This window comes from Pleuronectes platessa, chromosome 10, assembly GCF_947347685.1.
Source record: "Pleuronectes platessa chromosome 10, fPlePla1.1, whole genome shotgun sequence".
Lineage (NCBI taxonomy): Eukaryota > Metazoa > Chordata > Actinopteri > Pleuronectiformes > Pleuronectidae > Pleuronectes > Pleuronectes platessa.
Window position 1 is genome coordinate 18646746 of NC_070635.1, and position 23445 is coordinate 18670190.

General features: G+C 45.0%; 2 protein-coding genes across 3 annotated transcripts; both read left to right on the top strand.

Annotated features, from left to right (window-relative positions):
* The first annotated feature begins 91 nt into the window (after positions 1-91).
* On the top strand, positions 92-5865 carry LOC128449872 (protein SOGA3). Its single transcript, XM_053433213.1, has 10 exons — positions 92-847; positions 1326-1550; positions 1648-1806; positions 2655-2726; positions 2867-3186; positions 3353-3512; positions 3875-3944; positions 4161-4707; positions 5505-5634; positions 5755-5865. Exons 1-10 carry the CDS (start codon positions 92-94, stop codon positions 5863-5865), a joined length of 2550 nt encoding a protein of 849 aa, XP_053289188.1.
* A 3679-nt stretch (positions 5866-9544) lies between these two features.
* Positions 9545-22660, top strand: soga3a (SOGA family member 3a). 2 transcript variants are annotated; one of them, XM_053433532.1, is made up of 7 exons: positions 9545-9925; positions 10301-10468; positions 15460-15762; positions 17341-17913; positions 18164-18243; positions 18446-20285; positions 21260-22660. In XM_053433532.1, exons 1-7 carry the CDS (start codon positions 9578-9580, stop codon positions 21473-21475), a joined length of 3528 nt encoding a protein of 1175 aa, XP_053289507.1. In that variant the 5' UTR covers positions 9545-9577; the 3' UTR covers positions 21476-22660. The 2 variants fall into 2 exon arrangements, with proteins under 2 accessions (XP_053289507.1, XP_053289508.1); XM_053433533.1 differs by lacking the exon at positions 21260-22660 and adding an exon at positions 21142-21177.
* The last annotated feature ends 785 nt before the right edge of the window (positions 22661-23445 follow it).

The window sequence follows — 23445 nt, forward strand, 5'->3', positions numbered from 1 at the left end:
CTCAAGGTGTGAAAAGGCTGTTGCTTCCCAGAGGGAGGGACACAGGCGAAGGGACTTGATGTGGCCGAGGATGAGCTGAGCCTCTGACACCATGATGAACCCGTCATCCGCCGACTCTCCGCGGCAGCCAGACAATAGCAGCCGTAAACAGCCACGGTCATCATCTCCGGCCGGGCTCAAAGACAGCGGATCCAAAGCTGCACAGAAAGGCAGCCAGTCGTCAAAGCTCATCGCGTCTAAGCAGGCAGGAGGTGGAGGAGGAGGGAGAAGCAGCCGAGGTCATTCACCCGTCTCCACCGGTAGGGAGCGGCCGGCCGGAGGCGCTTCTGCCACCAGAGGCTCGGCTGCTGTCCAGGCTGCTGGTGCTGAAAGCCCGACGACGAGCAGGCCCGCGGCGGCTGCAGAGAGAGGTGGCATCCACCCACCGGAGGACTCACCACGCCCTGCCGCCGACGCCGCCTCGCCTTCCAGGGCGGATGCTAACCGCGTTGTTTCCGACCAACCCTGCGCGTCCAAGTCCCCCAAACTGAGGAGCAAGACCCCGAAAGGAGGGGAGGCCACCGCCGCAGCAGCAGCGACGAGCGGCGGCAAGAAGAGCTCCAAAAGCACCGTGGGCTGTGGACCCGGTTTCTGGAAGGAGGGATGCTTGCAGTCCGAGCTGATACAGTTTCACCTGAATAAGAGCTTGGGGAAGAAAGGGACAAAGATGCAGGCGAAATCAGCATCACCGCCGGCCTCGGAGCCGGAGCTGTCCCCGGAGCCCTGCATCCCACAGCCGGCTCCACAGCCGGACCAGAGGCTGCAGGAGGAGATGGAGAAGCTGGAGGATGAAAACGATGATCTTAAGGTAAACTCGTCACTTGCGTATCTGTTGTTTTAGCACGTGCATGTAGAGGCACCTGTAGCTATTGCATTAGGCTGTATAATGACTGTATTCTACTGCATATATACACCTCCAGGCTTTGTTAAGAAACATTTGTTTTTAAAAAGCACCTACCAATTTCCCTCTGTGGCACTATAAGCTGATTTGATGACTCTGTGATGCATTTTCCTTTTGTTTATATGTTGTTAAATAAGATACAACTTCAGTAATCCCAAGCCAGGGAAATTCAATTGTTACAGCAGCAGATAGTCAGGCTGAGGTAGACAGAGGAATAACTAAGGCAATAGAATAAAAATAAGTAACTCGATACAAATACACAGAATTAAACCTTTTACCATACGTACATGATATGAATATAAAATGGTAAGTCAGTGTATATAAATGGGTCACTTGCACAATAAGAGGTATAAATGTGGAATAATGTAATTTGTATTCATTATAGATTGAAATCGAGGAGATGCGGGCCGAGATGGATGAGATGCGGGACACATTCTATGAGGAGGACGCGTGTCAGCTGCAGGACATGCGCAGAGAGCTGGAGAGAGCCAACAAGAATTGTCGGATCCTTCAGTACCGACTCAAGAAGGCAGAGAGGAAGAGGCTCCGGTTCTCGGATAGTGGCCAGGTGGATGGAGAGCTGCTCAGAGGTCTGGAGCAAGACCTGAAGGTGAGTCTATGGAGGGCTTGGCATCTAACATGTTGTATTCTACATCCAGAATTGATCACTTCAATCTCTACCTCTTCCTGTTCTGTGTTGGTTCCAGGTGGCTAAGGATGTGTCTGTGCGGCTGCACCATGAGCTGGAGAGTGTGGAGGAGAAGAGGACAAAGACAGAGGAGGAGAATGAGAAGCTGAGGCAGAGGCTGATAGAGGTGGAGATCACCAAGCAGGTCCTGCAGAACGGGCTTGAGAAAGCCAAAGAGGTGAGGCCTGCAGGGTAGTGGGTGCAGTTATATTTACCTGTCAGTGCCTGTGGGCTTGGAGACAAGTAATGCAATTTGTTTTCTGAACCTTAAGGTAAGCATAGAATAGAATAAAACAGAAATGGAATATGTGTGTGTGACTTACTATTAAGGGGAATATATAGTTACAAGTAAACAAGACAAGCAACATAGTCAGACACACAGTCATGAAAACAAACAACAGCATTAAGCAACATAGAAACAACAATGTGAAAATAGTAAAGCAGACACAAAAACAGGTTGTAGGTTGATAAATTCACAATTATTATCATTCATACACAATACATGACTTGTCTAAATTTTGGCACTGTGAAAATTAAGTTATTATTTGAGATTCATGTCTGTGATTAAATGCACAGTGACCAAAAAATAATTCAGAAGAATTAAAGAAAAACATTGTTGACATTGAATCTGGAATCATTTCAATAGTTGAAATTCTCCCAGAGAGAAATATTTCCCAAAAGTCACAAATAGTCCATAATACCAGCTAAGTCCTGAGTCTTGTTCATTGTCAGTGGAGCAGCTCCCTCTGCCCGGCAGTACAGTGACATATGAGCTTTATGTCCTAATATTTTTTAAAGATATGTGAGATACTCATTCTTAGAAATAAAAGAATTACCAAATGCAAACTTTGCAGGTGTTTTACATTTGAAGGCTTTTAAATCACCAGAAATGTTCTGGAGAGTGAGTTAGACGTTCTTTTCCATTACTGAGCCGTCAGTGTTCCATACATCTGGATGATATCAGTCGCTGCAGTAAGAAGAGAGTGAGCTGCTGCTGCTGATTTAACCACTGATATTTCCCTGCAGCTCTCACTGAAAAGAAAAGGAAGTAAAGATGGACAGAGAGCAGAGAGGAAGACTCCACAGACCCCTATCGAGGTAAGTCAGCGTTTACATTATTACAACTTTGTAAGCTACAGTAGAGATGTTTAAGGTATTCTCTAATGTAATAACATCAAGGAAAAAGATCACCGAAAACAATAATGGGCAAACACACAAACTCTCTTCCCCCTTCACAGGAAGAAAATGAGGATCTGAAATGCCAGCTGGCCTTCATCAAGGAGGAAGCCCTCTTGATGAGGAAAAAGATGGCGAAGATCGACAAGGAGAAGGACCGACTGGATCAGGAGCTGCAGAAGTATCGCTCCTTCTACGGGGACGTGGACAGCCCTCTGCCTAAAGGGGAAGCTGGGGGACCTCCCAGCACCCGTGAATCAGAGCTGAAGCTCCGCTTACGCCTGGTGGAGGAGGAGGCGAATATCCTCGGGAGGAAGATCGTGGAGCTGGAGGTGGAGAACAGGGGGCTGAAGGCTGAGCTGGACGACATGAGGGAGGACAGGTAATTTGTATTTGATCTGCAGTCTCTTGAGTATTGAACAGTTTCAAATGAAGTCATAGTTTTTATAGAAAGAAAAAAAAAAAAGGAAAACTACCAAACCAAGGAGAATAAAACCTGGGTGCTGAAAACAACCTTCACAGTTATCACTGCTTCTCTCCTCACCCAGCATGGCGGCAGCAGGCGTGGATGGTTCGGGCAGCGGAGGTCAACAGTGCAGAGAACAGGGCGAGGCCCTGTCGGAGCTGAGGCAGCAGCTTCAGCTGGTGGAGGATGAGGCAGAACTTCTTCGCAGGAACTTAGCAGATGTGGAAGACGAGAACAAAAAGGTAGATAGTTCAGGTTACACACAAAAACAACATTTCCCATGGTACACTGCATTGGTATCCACAAACAAAAACAAATGCAATATATACGCAAATACAATGTTTAGGAACTGTCTGCTTTAGTTTCTGGGGATATCTGCTTGTTCTGTTTGAGAAAGAATCCAAACAATATGTATGACAATGTAAGATAATCATTTTTATGTCTCTCTTCTTTTTTGTGTGTCTGTTGATATTAATAGTATCATCAATGACTTAGAGGCCTTTTATAAAAGCTAGCTGTTACATAACAACATATTCAAGTGTGTGAACTATTCACTCTCACAGCAGTAGGCATGCACGAGAATAACATCCAGTTTTATCTTCAGGTGACAGGTGAACTCAATAAACTGAAATTCAAGGCCGGATCCCATGAAGCTGGATCGAGACATGGAGGAGGTTTGTTATTCATTAGTTCTGTCACTGTCTTTCACTGTCATTGTTGCAGGAGATGACTCAGCTGCACTTCAGAATGAGGAACGTTTTCTTCTCCTCTCCTTTCAGCTCAATATCATAGCTGGAAAATGTGTTTCATGAGGCCTCAAGAGGCTGCACAGTAAAAGTCTCATTTACAGTATTGCTCCACTTCTCATTGTCACCTTGTTTCAACCCCAGGAGGAGCTGACCCTGCTAAAATGGAGGCCGTGCAGGAGGAGCTGAAAGCAGCCCGTCTGCAGATCAATGAACTGAGCGGCAAAGTCATGCAGCTCCAGTACGAGAACCGCGTGCTGCTCTCTAACATGCAGCGCTACGACCTGGCCTCCCACCTGGGCATCCGGAGCAGCCCGCGGGACAGTGACGCAGACAGCGACGGGGGAAGGGATGACGACACCCCTTCGGCCTCGGCCTCCTCGCCTCGCCTCCTCCCGCCCCACCGCAAGCGCGAGGGCCCCATCGGAGGGGAGAGTGACTCGGATGAGGTGAGGAACATCCGCTGCCTCACCCCGACACGCTCCCTGTACTCACCTGTGGAGAGTCGTTTTTTAGGCAGAAGCCTGAAGGACCGGCAGCAGATGATAGACGTCCGCATCGAGGCGGAGAGGCTGGGCCGGACCATCGACAGGCTAATCGCTGACACCAGCACTATCATCACTGAGGCCCGAGTATATGTCACAAATGGAGAACTGTACGCCAGACTGGATGAGGATGAAGAGGGTGGCAGGTAATAAAGACATTAACTAGAATCTCACAACTTATAGAGCAGAGTACTCCATCTACTGAGATTAAATCGAGCGGCATCAAATTACACAGACTTATAGATAGCTGTCCCCTGAGTATGCTTGATTTTTTTCATCAAGAGCCATGGGAACACAGACAGATCCGTGAAAAACGGCCTAGCTTGCAAAGAAAATTAAACAAAAAAAGTCCTGATCCACCCTCTAATCCAGATCTGCTCAAGAATGTGATGAGTTCTTTCCTGACCCATACCACATCCTACCATTAAGTTTTGTTGAAATCAATTCGGTTGTTTTTATATAATCTTGTTCACAAACAAACAAGCAAACATACAAACTAGAACAGCACAGTGGAGCACATGACTCTGCCAAGGCCCAACAGTCCCCTTCAAACCCATTGGTATCCTTCCCCTAAATCTGCCTGATGCTTTTCATCAAAATCTTAGAATTTTTCCCAGGGAAATCAATGAAAAATACTCTATCTCCCAATGTCAAAGAAAGTGAAAAGAATTCCTGGATCTGCCCCCTGATTCAGATTAACATCCAAACTGAATTGGTTCTCCCCTTTCTAATGCAGCATCCATCCAAAGTTTCGTGGAAATCCATCTGGTAGTTTTTGTGTATTTGTTTGGCAGTGGTAAAAACAACTCACCGTTTTTGGTAACTACAGCTGATCAGTTGTTGTGCACCGGACTGTTACTGTTTTGTCTGAATGTTGCAGTTCTTTTTTCATACCCACTCAATCATTAAATCAGTTGAACTGTTCTTTATGTCGGCTCCACAGAATCCGAGAGCATGAGCTGCTTTATCGCATCAACGCTCAGTTAAAAGCCTTCAGGAAGGAGCTGCAGAGCTTCATAGACCGGCTGGACGTCCCAAAGCAGGAGGACAAACAGGAAGAGGAGCCCCTGTCTGTAAGATAAAGCATAAACATAAATGTCTGTCATGTTTGTGTTGTTTAATATGCACTTATATAACTAGCAATCTGCCTCTCGCCCCCCCCCCCCCCCCTCATTCATTCTGTCATCCACCAGATGTTCCAGCCCATTATTTTGCTGATCCTCATTCTTGTTCTGTTTTCCTCACTCTCTTATGCCACCATTTTTAAATTGGTATTCCTTTTCACCCTCTTCTTTGTTCTATAAAGTGCAATCTCAAGATTTTTTTTTTAAACTTCCATTATTGCTTTTTATTTCTTTTACATTTTTCATTCATTTCAGTGCTGTTATGTTGAACACGTCACACGTCACAAGGTCACTCAAGGTACAGGACGTCACCATTTCCCACGTCCGACCCACACCACTCATGTACTCAGATGCTTTTGACATTAATCGGAGGGATGAGGAGGCGTCAGTGGAGTGTTAGGTGAGTCTGTCAGTGAACTGATCAATGAGCTGTTTAAACAATCTCTGTTCCAAATGTCACAGTCACAGGCCCAGCACATAAGCACATGGGTGTTTTCACTTACTGTGCCTTATTAAACACCATCCATGACTCCGTTTGTCAGCGGTGGAGAAAGCACTCACAATTTTACTTTAGTGAAAGTACAAATAAACAGACAGATATAAATACTTGCATTTAAATGTACTCAAAGTATTAAGAGTAAAAGTACTTTCCTAGAGTAGCCTATTCCATAATGCAATGGTCTATTATATCATCAACTGTTGCTGTATATTCTGCTTAATACAAGAATAGTACAGACTCTGTTATATTAATAAAGAATTCTGCATATGATGCTTCTGAGAATCACTTGTATTGAACGGTTGAGTCTCGGCCTCTTTCAAAATCCATTTCAGGTTTTTCTTTATTAGTGAATTCTGATGCAGGGGCGGGGTCTACTGTTGAAGTAACAGAGTTTCTAGTGGGTTTTTTATATATAAAAACAATTTGGACATATACAGCAATACATTGTAAAAATGTTGTAGAGTAAAAATAACAGATATTTGCTGATATACCTATTGGAGTAAAAGTGAAAAGTGCCCGAAAATAGATCTACTTAAGTAAAGTATATATACATGAAAAATTTACCAAAGTACAGTAAATGTACTTTGTAACGCCCCACCACCGAGGCTGAGTATGACTTCTGTCACACTTTCCTGCTAGTTTGCACTAATTTTCACTACAGCAAATAGTGATGACAGTGTAATCACCTCATTAGCTCCGTCCAAGGTCAATTTAATAAGCCACAATATCTGAAAACACCCACAGAGATGGAAAGTGGATTGATTTAGATAAATGAAAATGTTGTGGATCGAGACTGTACCACTGTAAATGCTGGAAGAATCTATCATATTGCTGAACGGTAAAAAATGTCTCATTTGTTACTTGTGCACCATATTTTGTTTCACTTTATCCAGTGAAGCTAAAAGATCACAAGACTTTTTCCATCTACACAACCATCACTTTGTATTTATGAGGTTTTCACGTGACAACAGCAGTTAATGTGTTTATGAGCAGTTCATGCACACACAGACTATACACACGTTCAAATACACACACTCAGGCATTCATACACTGGCACACTGTTTCGTAGTGAAACAAGCATATGCCTCTTGCAGCTCCTGCTCACTGTGAGTCATCAGATGCCCAAGGGGAATATGATATTTTAACCATTTTTGGATCTGGGTTATTTGACGTTGGGTGGCTCAGTAGAACATGCTGATGGTGGTGGTGGGTCCGTTTAACCGACGGAACCTGACCACCAGGACGGAGGAGGAACCGGTCCACTTCTCTCATCCCACCGGGCTGACGTCACATATCAGGTCCAGCTGTGGAGGGAGAGAGAAGGAGAGAAGGAGAGAGAGAGAGGGGAAGTTAATGGAAGCATCGTTTCGGCTGTAGGCGGCCGCTCTCCAGTTGTCTCTGACTAAGACTAAGACTTCATCTCGAGCTTTACTCTACCGTTGGAAATGTGGGACTGTTTTTAGAAAGAGGACGCTCGTCACATCTTCCAGGATCATAACAGAAGAAGAGGTAACGTTATTCTGCCTCATGGCACGTGCTGCTTCCACGTGCTGCTTCCATCTGACGCACAACAAAACAAACGAACGTGAATATCACAAGTTAAGTGCAGTAAGTCGCAGGTCCATTATCAGCTAGTTCGAATGCAACATGTTTTTATCGGCTCGGTTAATTCCAGCCAGGCCTGAGGTTATGCAGGCTTCTGTGGAGCAACGTGTGTTGTCTTCAAATCAAGAGGATTCCGTCCCCACCCACCACCGCCTCACTCGTGATAGTCACCATCCTCTTGCGTTAATAATGATAAATGCCCGGAGGCAGGGGGCACTCAGGCTGAGGATAAGGAACAAGGAGGCTAAGCTAACAAGGACTGTCTGACACGTTTACTAGCATGGGCTGACGTTTACTGGTCGTCACAACTAGTCGTTATAGTAGTAATAATAATTCTAACTTGCTTATTTTCTAACTTGTCTTATCTGTTGTGCCTGTGCACTTTATATGTTTCATCGTGGGAGAGTGGGAAACGTCGTATCGATTCCTTGTATGTGCCTTGTACATGTGAAGAAATTGACAATAAAGCTACTTTATCTCTTATCTCTTTATCTATGTGGCCCTTTTCAAAACAGCCGGAAAAAGTTGTTGATGGGTGTTGTTGCTCCGCTGGTGACGTGAAAGGTGAGCAACATGCTGCAGCAGTGACTGACATGTATTCGTCATTAACACAGTTGTAATAAGTGGTTCGTTGCCTCTGACGTGAGAGAATGTTCGCGCACATCAATGCAGCGTTGTGAGTCCAATGACTCGTTTTCATAGCTACAGCGTAAGGTAGCATCCTGCGTCAGGTGTTGGTTGATGGATGTTGTCGCTCCGCGGCCTCCGTACGCAAACCAGTATGTTCTTGTGGGTGCAGGTGAGACACCTTTATGATTTAAAATGAGTGAGGGCTGGCACAGAGTTTGTTCTGATCATACCACGTGCTCTGAGCGAATCGTGTTGCTATGGTTACTGCTCAAGGTGGTATTATAGCAGTGAGAGTTGAGTGATGGGTGTCGTTGGTCTGCTGGTAACTGGTAAGCTAAGTATTTCTTGTATAAGGTCGTAATAAGTGGTTTATTGTGCTTACAATGCAGTGACGATAAGTGTTTTAATCGCCCCAGTGCTATTGGCCAATTAATTTGTTGCCATGGATATCCTCCGTCGTAATTAGAGAGCTCCCGTGTTGACAGGGCGTGTTAAAAATACTCCGCTGCTCTTACATCAGTGCGCTCCGTGATATTTTTGGGAGCTTGTCCCCTTCGTCTCCTCCAGCAGCTCGGGACTGTCGCCTGCCCGCCACGACGACTCCTCCGCCGCGCAGGGAGGGAGAGGAGACTCAGCGCGTCCCGAGTCCTCTGCGTGAACATGTGAGAGGAAAAACAACAGCAGCAGAAGCGAGGAGGAGGACACCGTCCCAGGAGTCACTTGGGCGCTAAAGGGACGGCTTGACCCAGTCTCCGTGAGGATATGGAGGGGACCAAAGCGTCCGGACCCGCCGCCTGTGTGAGCCCTGCGGGGACTGGGGTCCTGAGCGCTGCCGTGCGGGGACAGGGGACACAGCCGGGGTTGGAGAACGCGCGCTCTGACGATCCTGTGCCACCGGTCACCGACTTCATATCAGTTTGACTCTCGTATGAACGAATGCAGAAATGGATACTTGCAAAATAGACTGGTCACCAGCTTGTGATTGTTTAGGCAATTAAGTGTTTTTTTAATGATTTATTTTGATGCGCTCTGGAGATGTGGAGTGCGTTCATGAACGGCTCGGGGCTGCACGGTGGGGGCGGTGCTGGCGGCGCTGGCGGTGCCGGCGGCGGGGGATATGTCCCCTCTCAGGGATGGGAGTTTGTGCCGTGCACCAGGATGGATAGGGTCGACCGAGGCAGGAGCAAGGCCCGCACTTCGCTGAGGAGGGTCTCCTCTCCGCCCACCGTCTTCAGTCAGCTCTACGAGACTCAGTTCGGAGCTTCACCGGGAGGAGGAGGAGGAGGAGGAGGAGAAGGAGAGGGCGAAGCGGACAAGCAGCTGGAGATCCTCAGGGGACAAATGTGGCCCAGTCCCGAACCAGCAGTCCCGCAGCAGCAGCCGCAGCAAACTCAACACACGCGGCTGAAAAAGAAGTTTGACGATTTGAAAAAGAGACATGTGCAGGACAAGGAGGAGTGGATGCGTGAGAAGGAGTCATTGTTGAGAGAAGTGGCTGACATACAAGTAATTTGAACTATTCACTATACCACGTGAAAACTAGGTCTATATTTACATTTGTGAGGGACTTTAAATGTCTTTGGTGCTCAAAGCATGTACTCCCTTTTCCTGTTCTGCTCATGTTGGTATGTCAGAAGTTCAAGGGAGCCAATGGCTTGTTATACTGTGCTTTGGGGTCATAGGCTGTTACATAATATCACATCCATAATGTACCTGAGATAATTTGATAAAACTGTGTAACAATGTAAAGTTTATTTTAAGTTGGTCGAGGGATTCCTTGTTCCTCAACAACAGTTTTTATTCACATGATTGGAAGTGTAACATTTTAACTTCTGGTGAAACCAGGTTGACAAGACCGCTGCCAACTGTGTTTCCATGCAGGGAGGGGAGAACAGGAGGATTCTGCTGGACCTGAAGACAGTTTTGGAGGAAGTGCAAGCGGAGGTGAAGAAAGAGGAGGAGAAGAGGAGCGAGCTCCAGCTGCAGTACACCAGAGACAGATGTGCCTGGGAGCTGGAGAAGGCTGAGCTCAAAATCAGCATTGTACAGGTAGGTGAGGGATGATGATGATGATGATGATGAAGATGATGATGATGCGTGTTAGTGGGGATTTTGGAGTCTGGGGCTGCGAGGACCTGCCAACGAGAAAGTTGACATTTTTAGTTTTAGTGTGTTGTGTGTTTGTGTGTGTGCGTGTGTGTGTGTGTATGTGTGTGTGTGTGTGTGTGTGTGTGTGTGTGTGAGAGAGAGAGAGAGAGATAACGGGTCAGTAGAGCAAATGTATTCTTTACTTTATATATAGCTCTATGTGTGTTTAGGCAGTTGCTTAGTATGAACTCAGTTATACATAAACAAAGTAAGGGAAATCTAAGTCCTGCGCAGGGTTTTATCTTGAATCATTTCTCTATAGCTTCTTGTGTATCACCTTTGTTTATTGTCTCGTGTCTCTGCATGTCTCGGGCATAAACTGGCCTCGCCACGTTTGCCACCCACACGGCCGGGCGATAAGTCACCCTGGCATCTGTCCAGCTCAAGCCTCAGCTTAGACAAAAGATTTGCACTGGGGGAGACAATCTCGGTTATCCCCGCTCAGCCAGACACAGACACCCAGCTCTGCTTTTAACAGCTTTCTCCCAACAGATGAAATGTTAACCTTTTGTTGCCATGGACAGCGACTGATAAGTGGTTCTCGAAATAGGGGTGGGGGGGGGGGGACGCACGGTAATGTTTGAATACCAGTACCATTCTGTGTCAGGCGCTGAACACGTCACTTGAAAGACTATGCATAGTTGTTCTTCAAAGCAATGTGGCTTTTAGGGATTTAGCATATTTTTCTGGTTATATCAGACGATGGATTTATTTGCTCAGCCTAAGTCTAATCAGACGGGTTCCCTCTTGGATTTAAAAAGAGAAAATGTTTGATTTGGAAGTGTGCTGACTTCCATGTTGTGATGACCGAAAAACAGTTGAAGGCCATATATTTCCTGTCATAGACGTAAAACTGATTGGTCATGTTCTCACCCATCCCTCCATTTGTTCTTCCTCTAAAGCTGCTTGGAACATTTTAATGCTTCTCTGAATCAAGTGATGAAGTTTGGAAATTCTTTAATGTGGTGCTGGAAATGAACACGTGTGCTGAAGAGACCACTGACGACACAGGATACAACACAGTAAAATGGATTTCACAGATAACTTCTCACACACACACATATACTATACTTTAGATATAGTTAAGAAATATAAAGCTTTTCCCTCTATATGAGACACTGGTGTTCAGCTCGTCTTTGTCTCACTGGCTCTGTGGCTCCTGGATGACATAGAGCCAACATGGACATTTTTACTGTTCTGATTTGTGTTTGAAAAGCCTATAGTGAGGTAGTAAAGGAGAAGATGCTTAAACTACTGCAGGAGGGTATACAATGATGCCAGTATGCAGCATTCACACACACACACACACACACACACACACACACACACACACACACACACACACACACACACTAATGTATAGACCAAGACGCTGATACACATGTGAGGCATCTGTGCTAGAAGCAGATGTTATACATCCCTCCTGACAAGTGTTCCACTCTGGAGTATCAATGAGATCTGGATGATTTGTATGAGATGTCCCGATGTCTCTCATTTTATATGAATTTGTTCTCATGGTAGTTGATGTGTCTTTACATGTGTGAATATTTAAAGTACACATTGAATTCTAACGGAACCTACACACACACACACATGCGGTCACAGTTTTCTATTGATTGTACAAACAGACCAAAGGAAATGACTTGGAGTGAAGCCACACTGGGCGGGATTAGCTGCGTTGTAAAAGTTGTTTTGTCCCGATGCCACATCCTGCTAAAGTTTATGCTCCTGGGTGCATGTCTCCCAAATGCTAATCCAAGGCTACTCATAAGATTCAATACACATGATGTCAAGGGTTATGAAATAATTTGCAGCTCTGTAATCAAACGTCTAATTTAAACACTTCAGACTTGGAACTTCCCACATCCCTCGTGGGGAAGCTTCAAGTCAATTCGTCCCTATGTTCCAGAAACTGGCCTTTGGCTGTCGTTCTTAGACTATAATCATACAGTCATATATTTTAGCATCCATGTAGTTCTCATTTTGATTCTAGACTCTGAAGAACACTGTAATAGTAGCCTGATAGGTAGACATTTGTTTCTTTACATTTATATATTAATGTGTGTGCCGGCAATTCAGAGGTCTGAAACCAGGGTCATAAACAGACAAGAATGCATGTAAATCAATGTAGACTGGGTGTAGCCCCATGTGTCACTTTGATGTGAAATGTGTGAATACTTTCAACATGGGTGAGAAACTCCTCTGTCATTTTCCACATGTTGGTTTCACGATAGTGAAGAGGAGCATCCAGTTTTAGCTCAGGCGGATTGAAAACAGCAGTGAGGGTGTTGAAGAGGTAGAAGATAATGGTATAAGTGCAGTTGAACTTTGACCCTGACCTCACAGATCACAATCCAGAGAAGTACCGAGTTGATAACTAACTGCAGAAGTGGCCCGTGTGTGAGAAGAGCCTTTTGATGTAGTCGACAGAATTCGTCACACTGTCAGAGGGCTACTCTGACTTCAACCTGGCAGTTTTGTATCATAAACATGTTAGTACTCTCCTGCTGCTGCTTTGTTTGTTCATTATTACACTTTGAAGAGAGACTTTGAACAAGGGATTGAAAACTGAAGAGGATTAACCGAGGTGCCGAGCATACACAGTGAAAACCTGAAGCTGGTGAACTGGTGGTGAGGGTTTAAAGAAGTGGTGGATATTTAAGGTCTCGAATTATGGGTTAATTTTAAATGAAGATGTCTTCCTGAGGAACATCAGAGTGTCTGCTTATAACACTAATCTGCTGCAGAGGAATAAAACGTTATCCACAACATATCCATTCCTTACATAGTTTACATTCTTGTTTTTATTTTTGTATAAAAACAAATTATAATTCTATATATTTAGAATAAGGAAGCTGAAGCTGTATATCATTAAAGTATAAATCATTGCATCATTTTGAATTTGCCATAGTTATTATGTCATACATGTGTACCAGAGATTATAGTTTCTATTCCCATTCAAGCACTTGTTGACGGCTGCATGCTTATTTTTTTATCTAGAGATTTTAATTACACACCTTTCTCCACAGTAAGCTGTTACTGTGGATGCAGCTACTGTATGTAGTTTCCACATTCCTTTTCTTTTTGGGAACTTCTCCCCCCCAAATACCAAGAAAGCATCCAAGGTCCCAAGCAGAGGTCTTAGTCGGGATATTTCCAGGCATATTTCTCTACATGCCACTGATTTATGAAAGCTGCTGGCAGCTAGGAGATATCTCACTCTGCCTTAGCAGCCAACCCCCCCCTCCTCTCTTTACCTCCTCTCTCCACCTCCCCCAGGAATGTGACATTGTACAAGGCTGTGTGTCCACTATTTATAGTGGGTCACTGTGGTGACACAGTTACCTTTATGTACCCTGTTGCAAACGATGACAGACTGGGTGGTCAGGAGCAGCTGGATATGACTCCCTGAGACTTGGTTTGAAGTTGTGTCCGTCTGCTTGAGTTTGTATTTCCTACTGGATGTGAAGCTATTAACTTGTTTCCCTGTTTGCACGTTCACTTCCTCCAGAACTTCCTGTAGGAAGTTGTTTTGCTTCCTCAATCACTGACAATCTGTCTTCAGTTCTTTTATTTTGACTCAAACTGTCTTGTATTTGCACTTTCAGTACATTAGTTTACATTTGGGTGTTTAAATAGCTTGTGGACAGAACCCTTCATCGCCCATCTGTAATTGTGGAGAACTTTGAGAAGAGCCACAGGCGGACAGAGAGGGTTGACTTGTTTTTCTATACACCATAATTTCTTGACCCAGGCCACAGGCAGAAATAGCACCATGGCCGAGACTTGTAAGACGGCTCCGGTCGATGTCTGTGACTGAAAACTGAAATAACAAACTCTGGCATGCGTGTATGCATTCTCTCCCACTTTCTCACACACACACACATACAAATTCACTAAGGCACAAGCATATATGCACATGCACAGGCGTTGTCTTGGGCTCTTTCCATTTTCAAAGCCAGAAATGTTCCCCTGTTTTTACGAGCAACAGAAATGAACATATTCGCCACAGAGTGTACAGATCTATGTCCCTCAAATCAGGATAAAGGAGATTCTCTACATCAAAGAATGTTCTTGCCAGAAGATATTTAAATGTTTTCCTTACATTAGGTTGAGTTTGTTGCAAATTCATTCACTTCTAATCTCTATCTTAACAGTAAGCCTGGGAGTCAGACTTAGTTTTGCAACCTAAATGTGAGCACAGTTTTGCAAAAACAAAATTTCATCAAAATTAAGTCATAACAGGTTTTTGGCACCAACACAGTGTAATTCCCAGGGGAAATGCCCAGGGTACTCAACTTGAAAAGAGCATTGAATAGGGGCACTCAGTACTATTGTCAGGAAATACAACTGACATTTTTATAATACCCCTGTTTAGAGGAATGAGAGGTTTGGTCATCTTTATTTGGAAAGAACCTCTTGACTTTGTGTCTCTCTGAACTGGTGCACCAGAGTATCGTTTGCCTGAGACCATATGCATCCTCTGCAGACATATTTAGCTTTGCTTGAATCTGCCATATCCTGCACTGCATCCTGTTTCAGTGATGTACCAGAGCAAAGAGACTCAACCTCTGAACCAATGAACTCTGTGTGTGAGTTCCTACCGATTTAATCCTTCAGCCTTCTCGCTCCTCTCCCTCTTCCCACTTACAGTCGTCCCCACGGTGCATTATACTCCTACTTCCTCCACCTTCTCTTCCTGCCACTCCTTCATTCTCTTAATTCCACTTAGTCCATTCCACTGTGTCTCTCGCGCCTGCCTTGCTTGTCTTGTCTTCTGGCTCTCATCTTCTTTTTCCTCCAACTACAATCTATCCTTCAATAAAACTGACCCTCTCTCACACTGTTTCCCTTCCCTCTTTGTTCTCTGCTCTGTCTTTCTTTCTCTTCAGTTGGAAGCTAGAGAAGGTACCGGGACGGTGAGGGGACTGGTCCAGTCAGCAGCAGGTCCTGGACCTGCGGCCTCACGGACCAATCAAGGACAGAACGGAGAGACCCCAACTCTCCGCCGTGACAGGGAAGAGCAGCGGAGGCTCCTGGCAGACACACACTCGACGGCCATGGACCTGCGCTGTCGTCTGGAGCACAATGAGAGGGACTGGTCACGGGAGAAAACCGAGCTGCTGGAGAGGTTCGACGTGGAGAGGAGGGAGTGGGAGAGCCAGTTGAAAGATATGCAGAGGAAAATAGAAGAGGTAAGTCGCTCTGACTGTGCGGTTGAATGACACTTCAGTAGAATAATGTTTGTTATATAGTGTTCTATGCACTCTGCTGCCTAAAGTGTGTTACATTTCCCTCCTACACATCCTGTTCACCACCAACACTGTCGAGAACAATATCCCTTTTCAGTGCAGCTGCAGAGGATGAGGAGAGGAAGGAGTGGAAGGAGGAGGGTGTGGGCTCTGCTCTATCTCTGACCTCTGCGTGCAGATGCAGTATGATTAAGACTTGTCTGTGACCTGCAGTGGGGCAGAAAGTGAAGCTGGCATGCAACAGCTAAAGTTAAAATACCCAAATAAAAGATTGTATTCACTGACAGTGTATTACAATAAATGTTTCACTAGTAAGGTCTATTCTACTTTTTAGACTTTCACATTTGCAAAGGTAGAATCATAGTATCATAGTAATATGATGAATACAAAACCACGTGGTAACTGCAGAAATGCTGGAAATGTACTTTTAAGTTTCTAAAATAGGATTATTTGTTAGCACACAATAGTAAATCCACTTCTCTTATGTGAGTTGCAAAAAACAAACACAGACGAACTTGTTATGGGAAATTCCCACAAATTATTGACATTTTATAAACTAAACATTAAACTCATTTATCAACCAAGCGTTTAGCAGGAAAACAAATGTTAGTTTAGAGGAGGATAAACTATAACAGGATAACAAAAGACAGACAGGGAAAGTCATTCAGGGCAAATCAATGAGCCTGAGAGAGGGCGAGAAGGGTAAAGAAAGAGACAGTTCAGTATGAGTTGTGGCTAAGCCCAAGACCAGATGATTAAAATTGGACACACTCAGAACAGCAGATAAGTGTTTTAATGAAGCCAGTTGAAGAAGTTGGACAGAGTGCGAAGGCACTGAAACAACTGGCTATGAAAAGAACATGTGGCTCTCATTTGCCCCTTAGAGACCAGAACATGAGAGAGGAAAACAGCAGAGGAATAAAAGCAGGCTGAAAGAAATCCCATCTAGACACTGCTTGATGGGAAGGGAGCCCAGTCTATGAAATAGTTACTATTTTGAGATTTCATGGTAGGAGGCCAGAGGTTATCCGATTTTATGTGAAAAGAATTCTTTGAATGTTTTGAAATTTTTTTACTCATAGTGTTGTTGCTACCTTCTTCTCCCTGACATTTCATCATCCTATAGTAGATTGAGACTAAGCAGGAGTAGTAGAGGCAGTATAGTATCATTAGTATAATCATGTCATGTTATACACGATCTTTAAACTGTCTGACCTTTTCATACATGGATCATATATCCTCTCATCTAAGCATTGACTGGAAGAAATTACTGAATAAGTAGAGTCATAATGTAGACCCTCATAACTAGTGCCACTTTTTTATACTGTTGGATGAATGTGTATCTTAGGGAAGTTTTGTACACATTGGTGTATCTCACTGCTGAAATCAATTCGAATGGAATCCTATTCACCTTTAAAGGACACACTTGAACAACAAAGTGCAGTGTTTGCTTTATTTATCAAAAGGCCGCTGCAGTGCTGCCGAACAGTGATGACCTTTATCCCCTCTTCTTCTCTCCAGCTGTACTGTGAAGTGAGAACCAAGCGAGAGGGCACCAGGATGGATGGCAGGAGGCAGGACGATGATGATGTCATGCATGGGCTCAGCCTGCGTTCCACCAGCACAGGTTCGAGTCTGCTCAGTGACAACTCCCACTCAGAGCCGCTCAGCAGTAGCAGTCAATCAGAGCCTCACGGACGGGCATCATTACCCGGCTTTGGTCACAACAGAAACACCGGAGGGGGCGGTTCTGGAGGCAGAGAGAGTCACCAACCCACCTGCTTCCAGGCGGACGGCCTCTGTCAGTTTAATGTTGGTCGCTTTACTCAGAACGAGCCTTCACAACCAGCGCTGGTGGACGAGTTTAGAACAAAAAGCACTTGGCAGCAAGACTCAGTTGATGACAGCACGGAAGATGCCCATACAATGGAGCTGGCTGCTATATTCCATGGAACTCCTGGGTGTGGAACGCCTCAGAGAAATCCTACAAACGGGAATGAAAACGATGTCCGTGTTGCTTCACAAGAAAGTTTGCTATGGGCGGAGCTGAGTAATGGCAGTGAAAAGAAGAAGAACACGACTGCTCTCAATGCTGTAAGTTATTTTGAACAGTTTTCCTTTTGGTAAAAGCGATTTATTTATAAACATCAGATTCACGTGAATGTGGTCCTCTTGCTTTGTTTGGGTGTCAGATGCTTTGTTTGATCATTAGCATTCTTGTATTTTCTTCAGTGCACCTGCCTGTGTGTCTTTGAATAGACAATACTCTTGATGTATTTCTTTTGCGTTACACAGCCTCCGTTATGTCTCCTTGAATCTCTGTCTCTCCTCCTGTGGGTCTCAGGCTCTGAAGGAGATCGCCCGTGTGAGCGAGGAGCTTTGTAGCTACCAGGACGAGATCAGAAAGAAGAGCGGAGATAAGAGGTGAATAAATCCCCATCGCTATGTTAACTTCCCAGCACCAACATAGAACTATGATCGTACATGTCGAGTCTTGATGTGGACACAGGGATTCATGTCTGTTTTTATGTGACTACTAAATCACATTTTATTAAGATGTAAATAATACATTGAATTTATTTTGGAAGTTATGTGGACTAAATGTATGTTACTGTTTAATACTCAGGAATCGATCTGAGTCCCTGTTTGTAACTGAAGAGAGTGACATGCTGTTTGGTCACGATACGAACCGGCTGGAGGCGGAGGAACCCCTCTGCGACCTCAGCCAGATTTACGATGACTTCCGGGCCTTGGAAAGAGAAAAGTGGATCACCTTGTCGCCGGAGAACACCTGGCGGGCCGACAGTGCCCTGAGTGACTGCTGGAGAACAAGCGCTGCTGATCAGGACAGCTACAGAGACACATGGACGAGCCCTGAAGCAACCTCCGAGATAGATACAGCAGCTCCACCCATCCCTCCTCGCTCCTCCTCCTGGAATCTGAGCAGCCCAGCCCATCCAGACACAGAACTCCACATCCCACAATCCCCCTCCACCACAATGAAGAAGTGCCACAGCCCCTGTGTTCTTGTGGACAAAAAGTGCAGCAGCCCGTCCATCGTCAGGAAGTTTGGGGCTATGCTGCAAGAAAATGAGGGGAAAGTTTTGATAGATGGTGCGGTGACCTCGTGTGCTGTGCCTGAAAACTCTAGCTGCAATATGGGCTGCTGCCACAGCCGCTGGTCCTGCGATGCAAGCAAGTTCAGTAACAGCAAGTTGTCTGCATATGGGACAGTGCAGAAGAGCTTCTCTGAGGTGAACATACTGAGTGCTGCGAAACACTCAGATTACACCCCAGCTGTTGGTTACTTAAAAAACCCTGATGTGCAAATGCCTCCGATCGTCAAAGAATTACCTGTGGACTTGTTGATGTACTCCCTGGAAACAACACCTGCCAGCCCCAACCTCCAGGGCTCCAAAAGAAACATCATGCTGGAACAAAAAACTGCTGAGTTCAACAGAACTTTGTTTCAAGCCGAGATGGGCCGTGGTGTAAAGGAACAAGACGGTTTTATTGCAACAGATGCCTCCTCCCGGGGTTGCCAAGCAGCATCAACAGCATCAGATGAGGTTTTACCTTCCATGCAGACTGGATTTCAGCCACATTACACGGATTTCACACCTGGCATTACAGCTGTCCATCCTGAAGTCACATTATCTGTCTCCTCCACAAGTTCCTCAATTCAGAACCTTGAGTTCCCGTCATGGCAGATGAGATATGGTCTAGAAGGTCAAGAGGCCAGAATGAAGCAAGGAACAGCCTCTGATCTTTCACATGATCAGCCTCAGGTTGGACTCAGGCATGCCACCACAATAACCTCTCACAGTCCTGCACACCATCCCGAGGTCAAGCACAAAGTACAAACAGCGAGCAGTCCTTCCAGGAAAGCACAACAAAGAGCAGCCACAGAGGCTCCCTTCTCTGAGACAGGCCAGAATGTGGAGGCTTCCAGCTCTAAGAATGGAGCAAAGCCTCAGCCAGCCAGAGTGGGCGTGTCCCTCCAGCAGACGCCTGTGGAGAACAAACAAAGACAGATGACACAGCCCGGGCAGCAGGAACAGCCAAGGCATGCGTCTGTACCTCCTTCCCAGTCCGACTCATCCAGGCAAGGGCCACGAATGATGAACGACCATCCCTGGAAGCCCCTCACTCTGGCAGCGTATCCACGGCCAGAGGGATCCAGGTCCAACTACGGGGCAGTGGAAAGGATTCTGAAGAATTACGAGAGTGCAGCTCGGGCCAAACAAAGCCAGAGCCAGCAGAACGAGATGGCTTCTTCTCCTAACCTCAGTGATGGGCAGGAGGAGAATGTCACTGAACTAGACATGCTGGACATGGACCCTCTGGCCTTCCCCCCTACTCTGAGACACACACTGACTTCACACAGCTCACAGACACACACTACACATTCTCAGCTCAGCTGCCACACTGCCATGGGTGTGAAAGAGATACAGCTTATAGTGCAGGTGGGTAGAGTCTGAGATGTACAGTTTGTATTCACATTTCACTTAGAAGTATCCACCTTCCTACAGAGAGGGTGCTGAGTGTTAAAACCTAGATACTCTCTCCTGAAATGAGATGTCAGTTTACATTTTGTTGTGTCTAAAATATTACGAAGTCAAACTTCATATTTCCAACGTCATTTAGACCAGTGGACCTGGCTGAACTTGCACATTCCTCTCTGTTCCAGTCCTCTCTGAAAAATACCAGGCAATTGCTGTGAACAGAGGACAGCTCCGCAGGGATTATTGTTTATTTCTGGTGTGTTCTGAGTGACAGAAGCAGGCCAAGACTCCATTATAATCTGGGCATCTGGGCCATGCCTTTTACGCGTCTATGAAAAAGGGACCGGTGATGTGGCATATAAAGTTGAAACTTGGCAGGAGGTCTCCCACCCTCACCAACTTGTTTTTTATCTTTCAGTCTTTCGTAGTGGAAATGGTTTCTGGCTTTTGTGTTGTAACTGCAGGAATATCTGAAAGAAGCCAGCTGACTGAATGCCCTCGGCGGAGCATGTCAATAAGAGAGCTGGAGTGATTACACTGCTTTAAAGTCATGCAAATGTTAAAGAAATTGTGGGAGCAATTATCAGGCCAATTTCATTTGACCTCTTGGAAGGAATGTAATTCGAGTCACTTTGCTTCAGCCTCAATCGCTCTAAAAATAAGATTCTGCTGATAAAGTGATGCAGGAATGTAGAAAGAATTCCGGTGGAGATGCTTTCCTCTTGACGCGATGGGATCTACCTGCGTGACCTTTCACATGAGCGTGATGGATTTATTAGAGTTCCTGTTTGAAATATGCCTGTTGTTTTCCCTGTAGGGTCAAGAAGACTACAGATGGAACACGTGACATGATGTAAAGTATCTGTATGTGTGAGTGTGCTTGTTGACAGGATGGTGTGATAATCCTAAATGTTAATTCATTTCTTTCTCCGCAGAAGGATGAAGGGTCGTCCGTGTCCTCTTCCTCCGTCCAGAAGAATTTCTCGCGGCCCGCCCGCCCTGCCAACCGACGCCTCCCCTCCCGATGGGCCAGCCGCTCCCCCACTTCTTCCTCCTCCACCTCTCCGTCGCCGCCGTCCTGGCCCCATCAGAAACACACTTCCTCCTTCTCGTACTCACACGCCTTTCACATAGAGACTGTCATCATTTGATCTCCGCCTCACTGTGTGAACACGCCAGACGCCTTCAGTGACAACCGCTGAGCTTTCTCTCTCCATCATCACTGCTGTACATACCAAACACAGTCTGCTTCTCCGCGCCTAAAGACTCAGAAGTGCTTTAGCTTTGAGTTCACTCACCTTTAGAATGTATGTGGCCTCCAGTGGACGCCGTAGTAACAGACCAAGGACGCCAAGTCAAGGATCTGAAGCAGCTTGAGGTCATCAACAGTATTAACCTGCCAGACATTAAGCAAATCCCCAGAGGATGATCAAAACATCACTTTCCTAAGGAACAGTCTCGTCCAACGCATCATTCATTCTCTCATGTCAACCGTGTGAAAGGACGTCCTATGCTCAGGTCTGGATTATAGCCTTGATCAGTGTAGCCTAGCATCAGCCTTGCTTTACCAACAACAGACCCGTCAGTACTCCTCCTGCTCTGTGTGTAGTATTTACGCCTTTAAAAGTGATGCTAGCTCACATTCAAATGATCTTTCAGCCAAATGAAATCCAGAATAAATATGTACTCTGTTTTGTACTTTGTGTCCAACATGTGTTGTGTGCTTTTTGCATAGCATGTGTTACACACACAATATGCAGCCGTCATATTGGATTCAGAGATGAAGACAGTGGAGAAGACGTCCCCCGGCTTCATTGAAGAAAGCTGTTCCGGTTTTCTGCCTTCTTGAATATTACCCACATGACTGGACTGTACCTTACCTGTGACTCAAACTTATTTTCTTTACGCTCATGACTCGCTTTACATTTTTCACGATTAGGCAAAAACATTTACTTGATATCAACAGATAGATTCAAAGTTGAGTTCCTTTTTTATAACTTTGTACCAAAGGCTGGTTTCTTGATATATACATTTTCCCTGATTTGAAAATGTTAGTGCATTTTTATTTGTGATGACATTATGATGGTTGTCAAGCCAATGCTGATGATTTCCAATCTAAATGTATGTCCACTTCATGAGAGCCTGCTTTTGTCTATAAGTGATGATGCATATAAAAAGGTACTGAAGAGCCTTTTTTTCTACTTTTACTAATTCTGAATGGTCACATATCAGGACACTCGGCTGGGTAGTGTAGTTTTTGGGTCAAAGTGGTGAATCATATCATGATGATGGTGATGCCTTTGCTGTTCTTTTGTGTAATAAACATAAGAACGTAACCATTTCTCTTGTTTTTTTACACCACATACTAATTATCTACATTCGTATTAAACGCACTGCACAGTATCTGAGGTTTGTGACTGTGCAGCTTCTTGTTTGTCAAGTAATTATACTTCTATATTGTGTATAGTCAAGCGATCATTTAATGAAAAACATTGACTATAAAATCTTTACTGCAGATAAAGCAGGTAGGGTGAACACCAAATTTTGTAACGTCACTCAGCACCATAGACTTTTTATAAACAAAAACACAAAAAAAAACACAAAAAATGTAAAAGTAACTGTTTGAGGAGGACTCCCTTATGATAAGGAAAGTATCTCCAGAGCATTAACACAGCACAAGTTATTATAAAGTATTGTTTCACGAGTTATGTAGCCCTGTAGGCAAACCCTTTAATCCTATTTAATCTTATTTTTCTTCTATTTCACATAAGCTCTAAAAAATATAGTACACAAGCTACAAGTCTAAGCCGAAGTTGCTACTGTGCGGTATCCAGACCTCTTCAACAATAATTTAATGAGATCTGAGCATTAATCAGACAGTGCACATAAATATTTCTGGGTGAAAAGGACTCTTCGGCAAACGTTCCACTCTCAGAGATGAAGCCCCAGAGACGAGCGACTGTCTGGCTCCTTCATTCTCCCCGGCTGACACCTTGATCTCCTTCCTCTTGAGTGATGAGTGCAGAGCTACATGACAGCAACACGGGAACCACTTCATCCATCATGTGGTGCTTTGAGTGTGTGTCTAGGCTTTTATATGTTTGTGTAGAGTATCCATGTT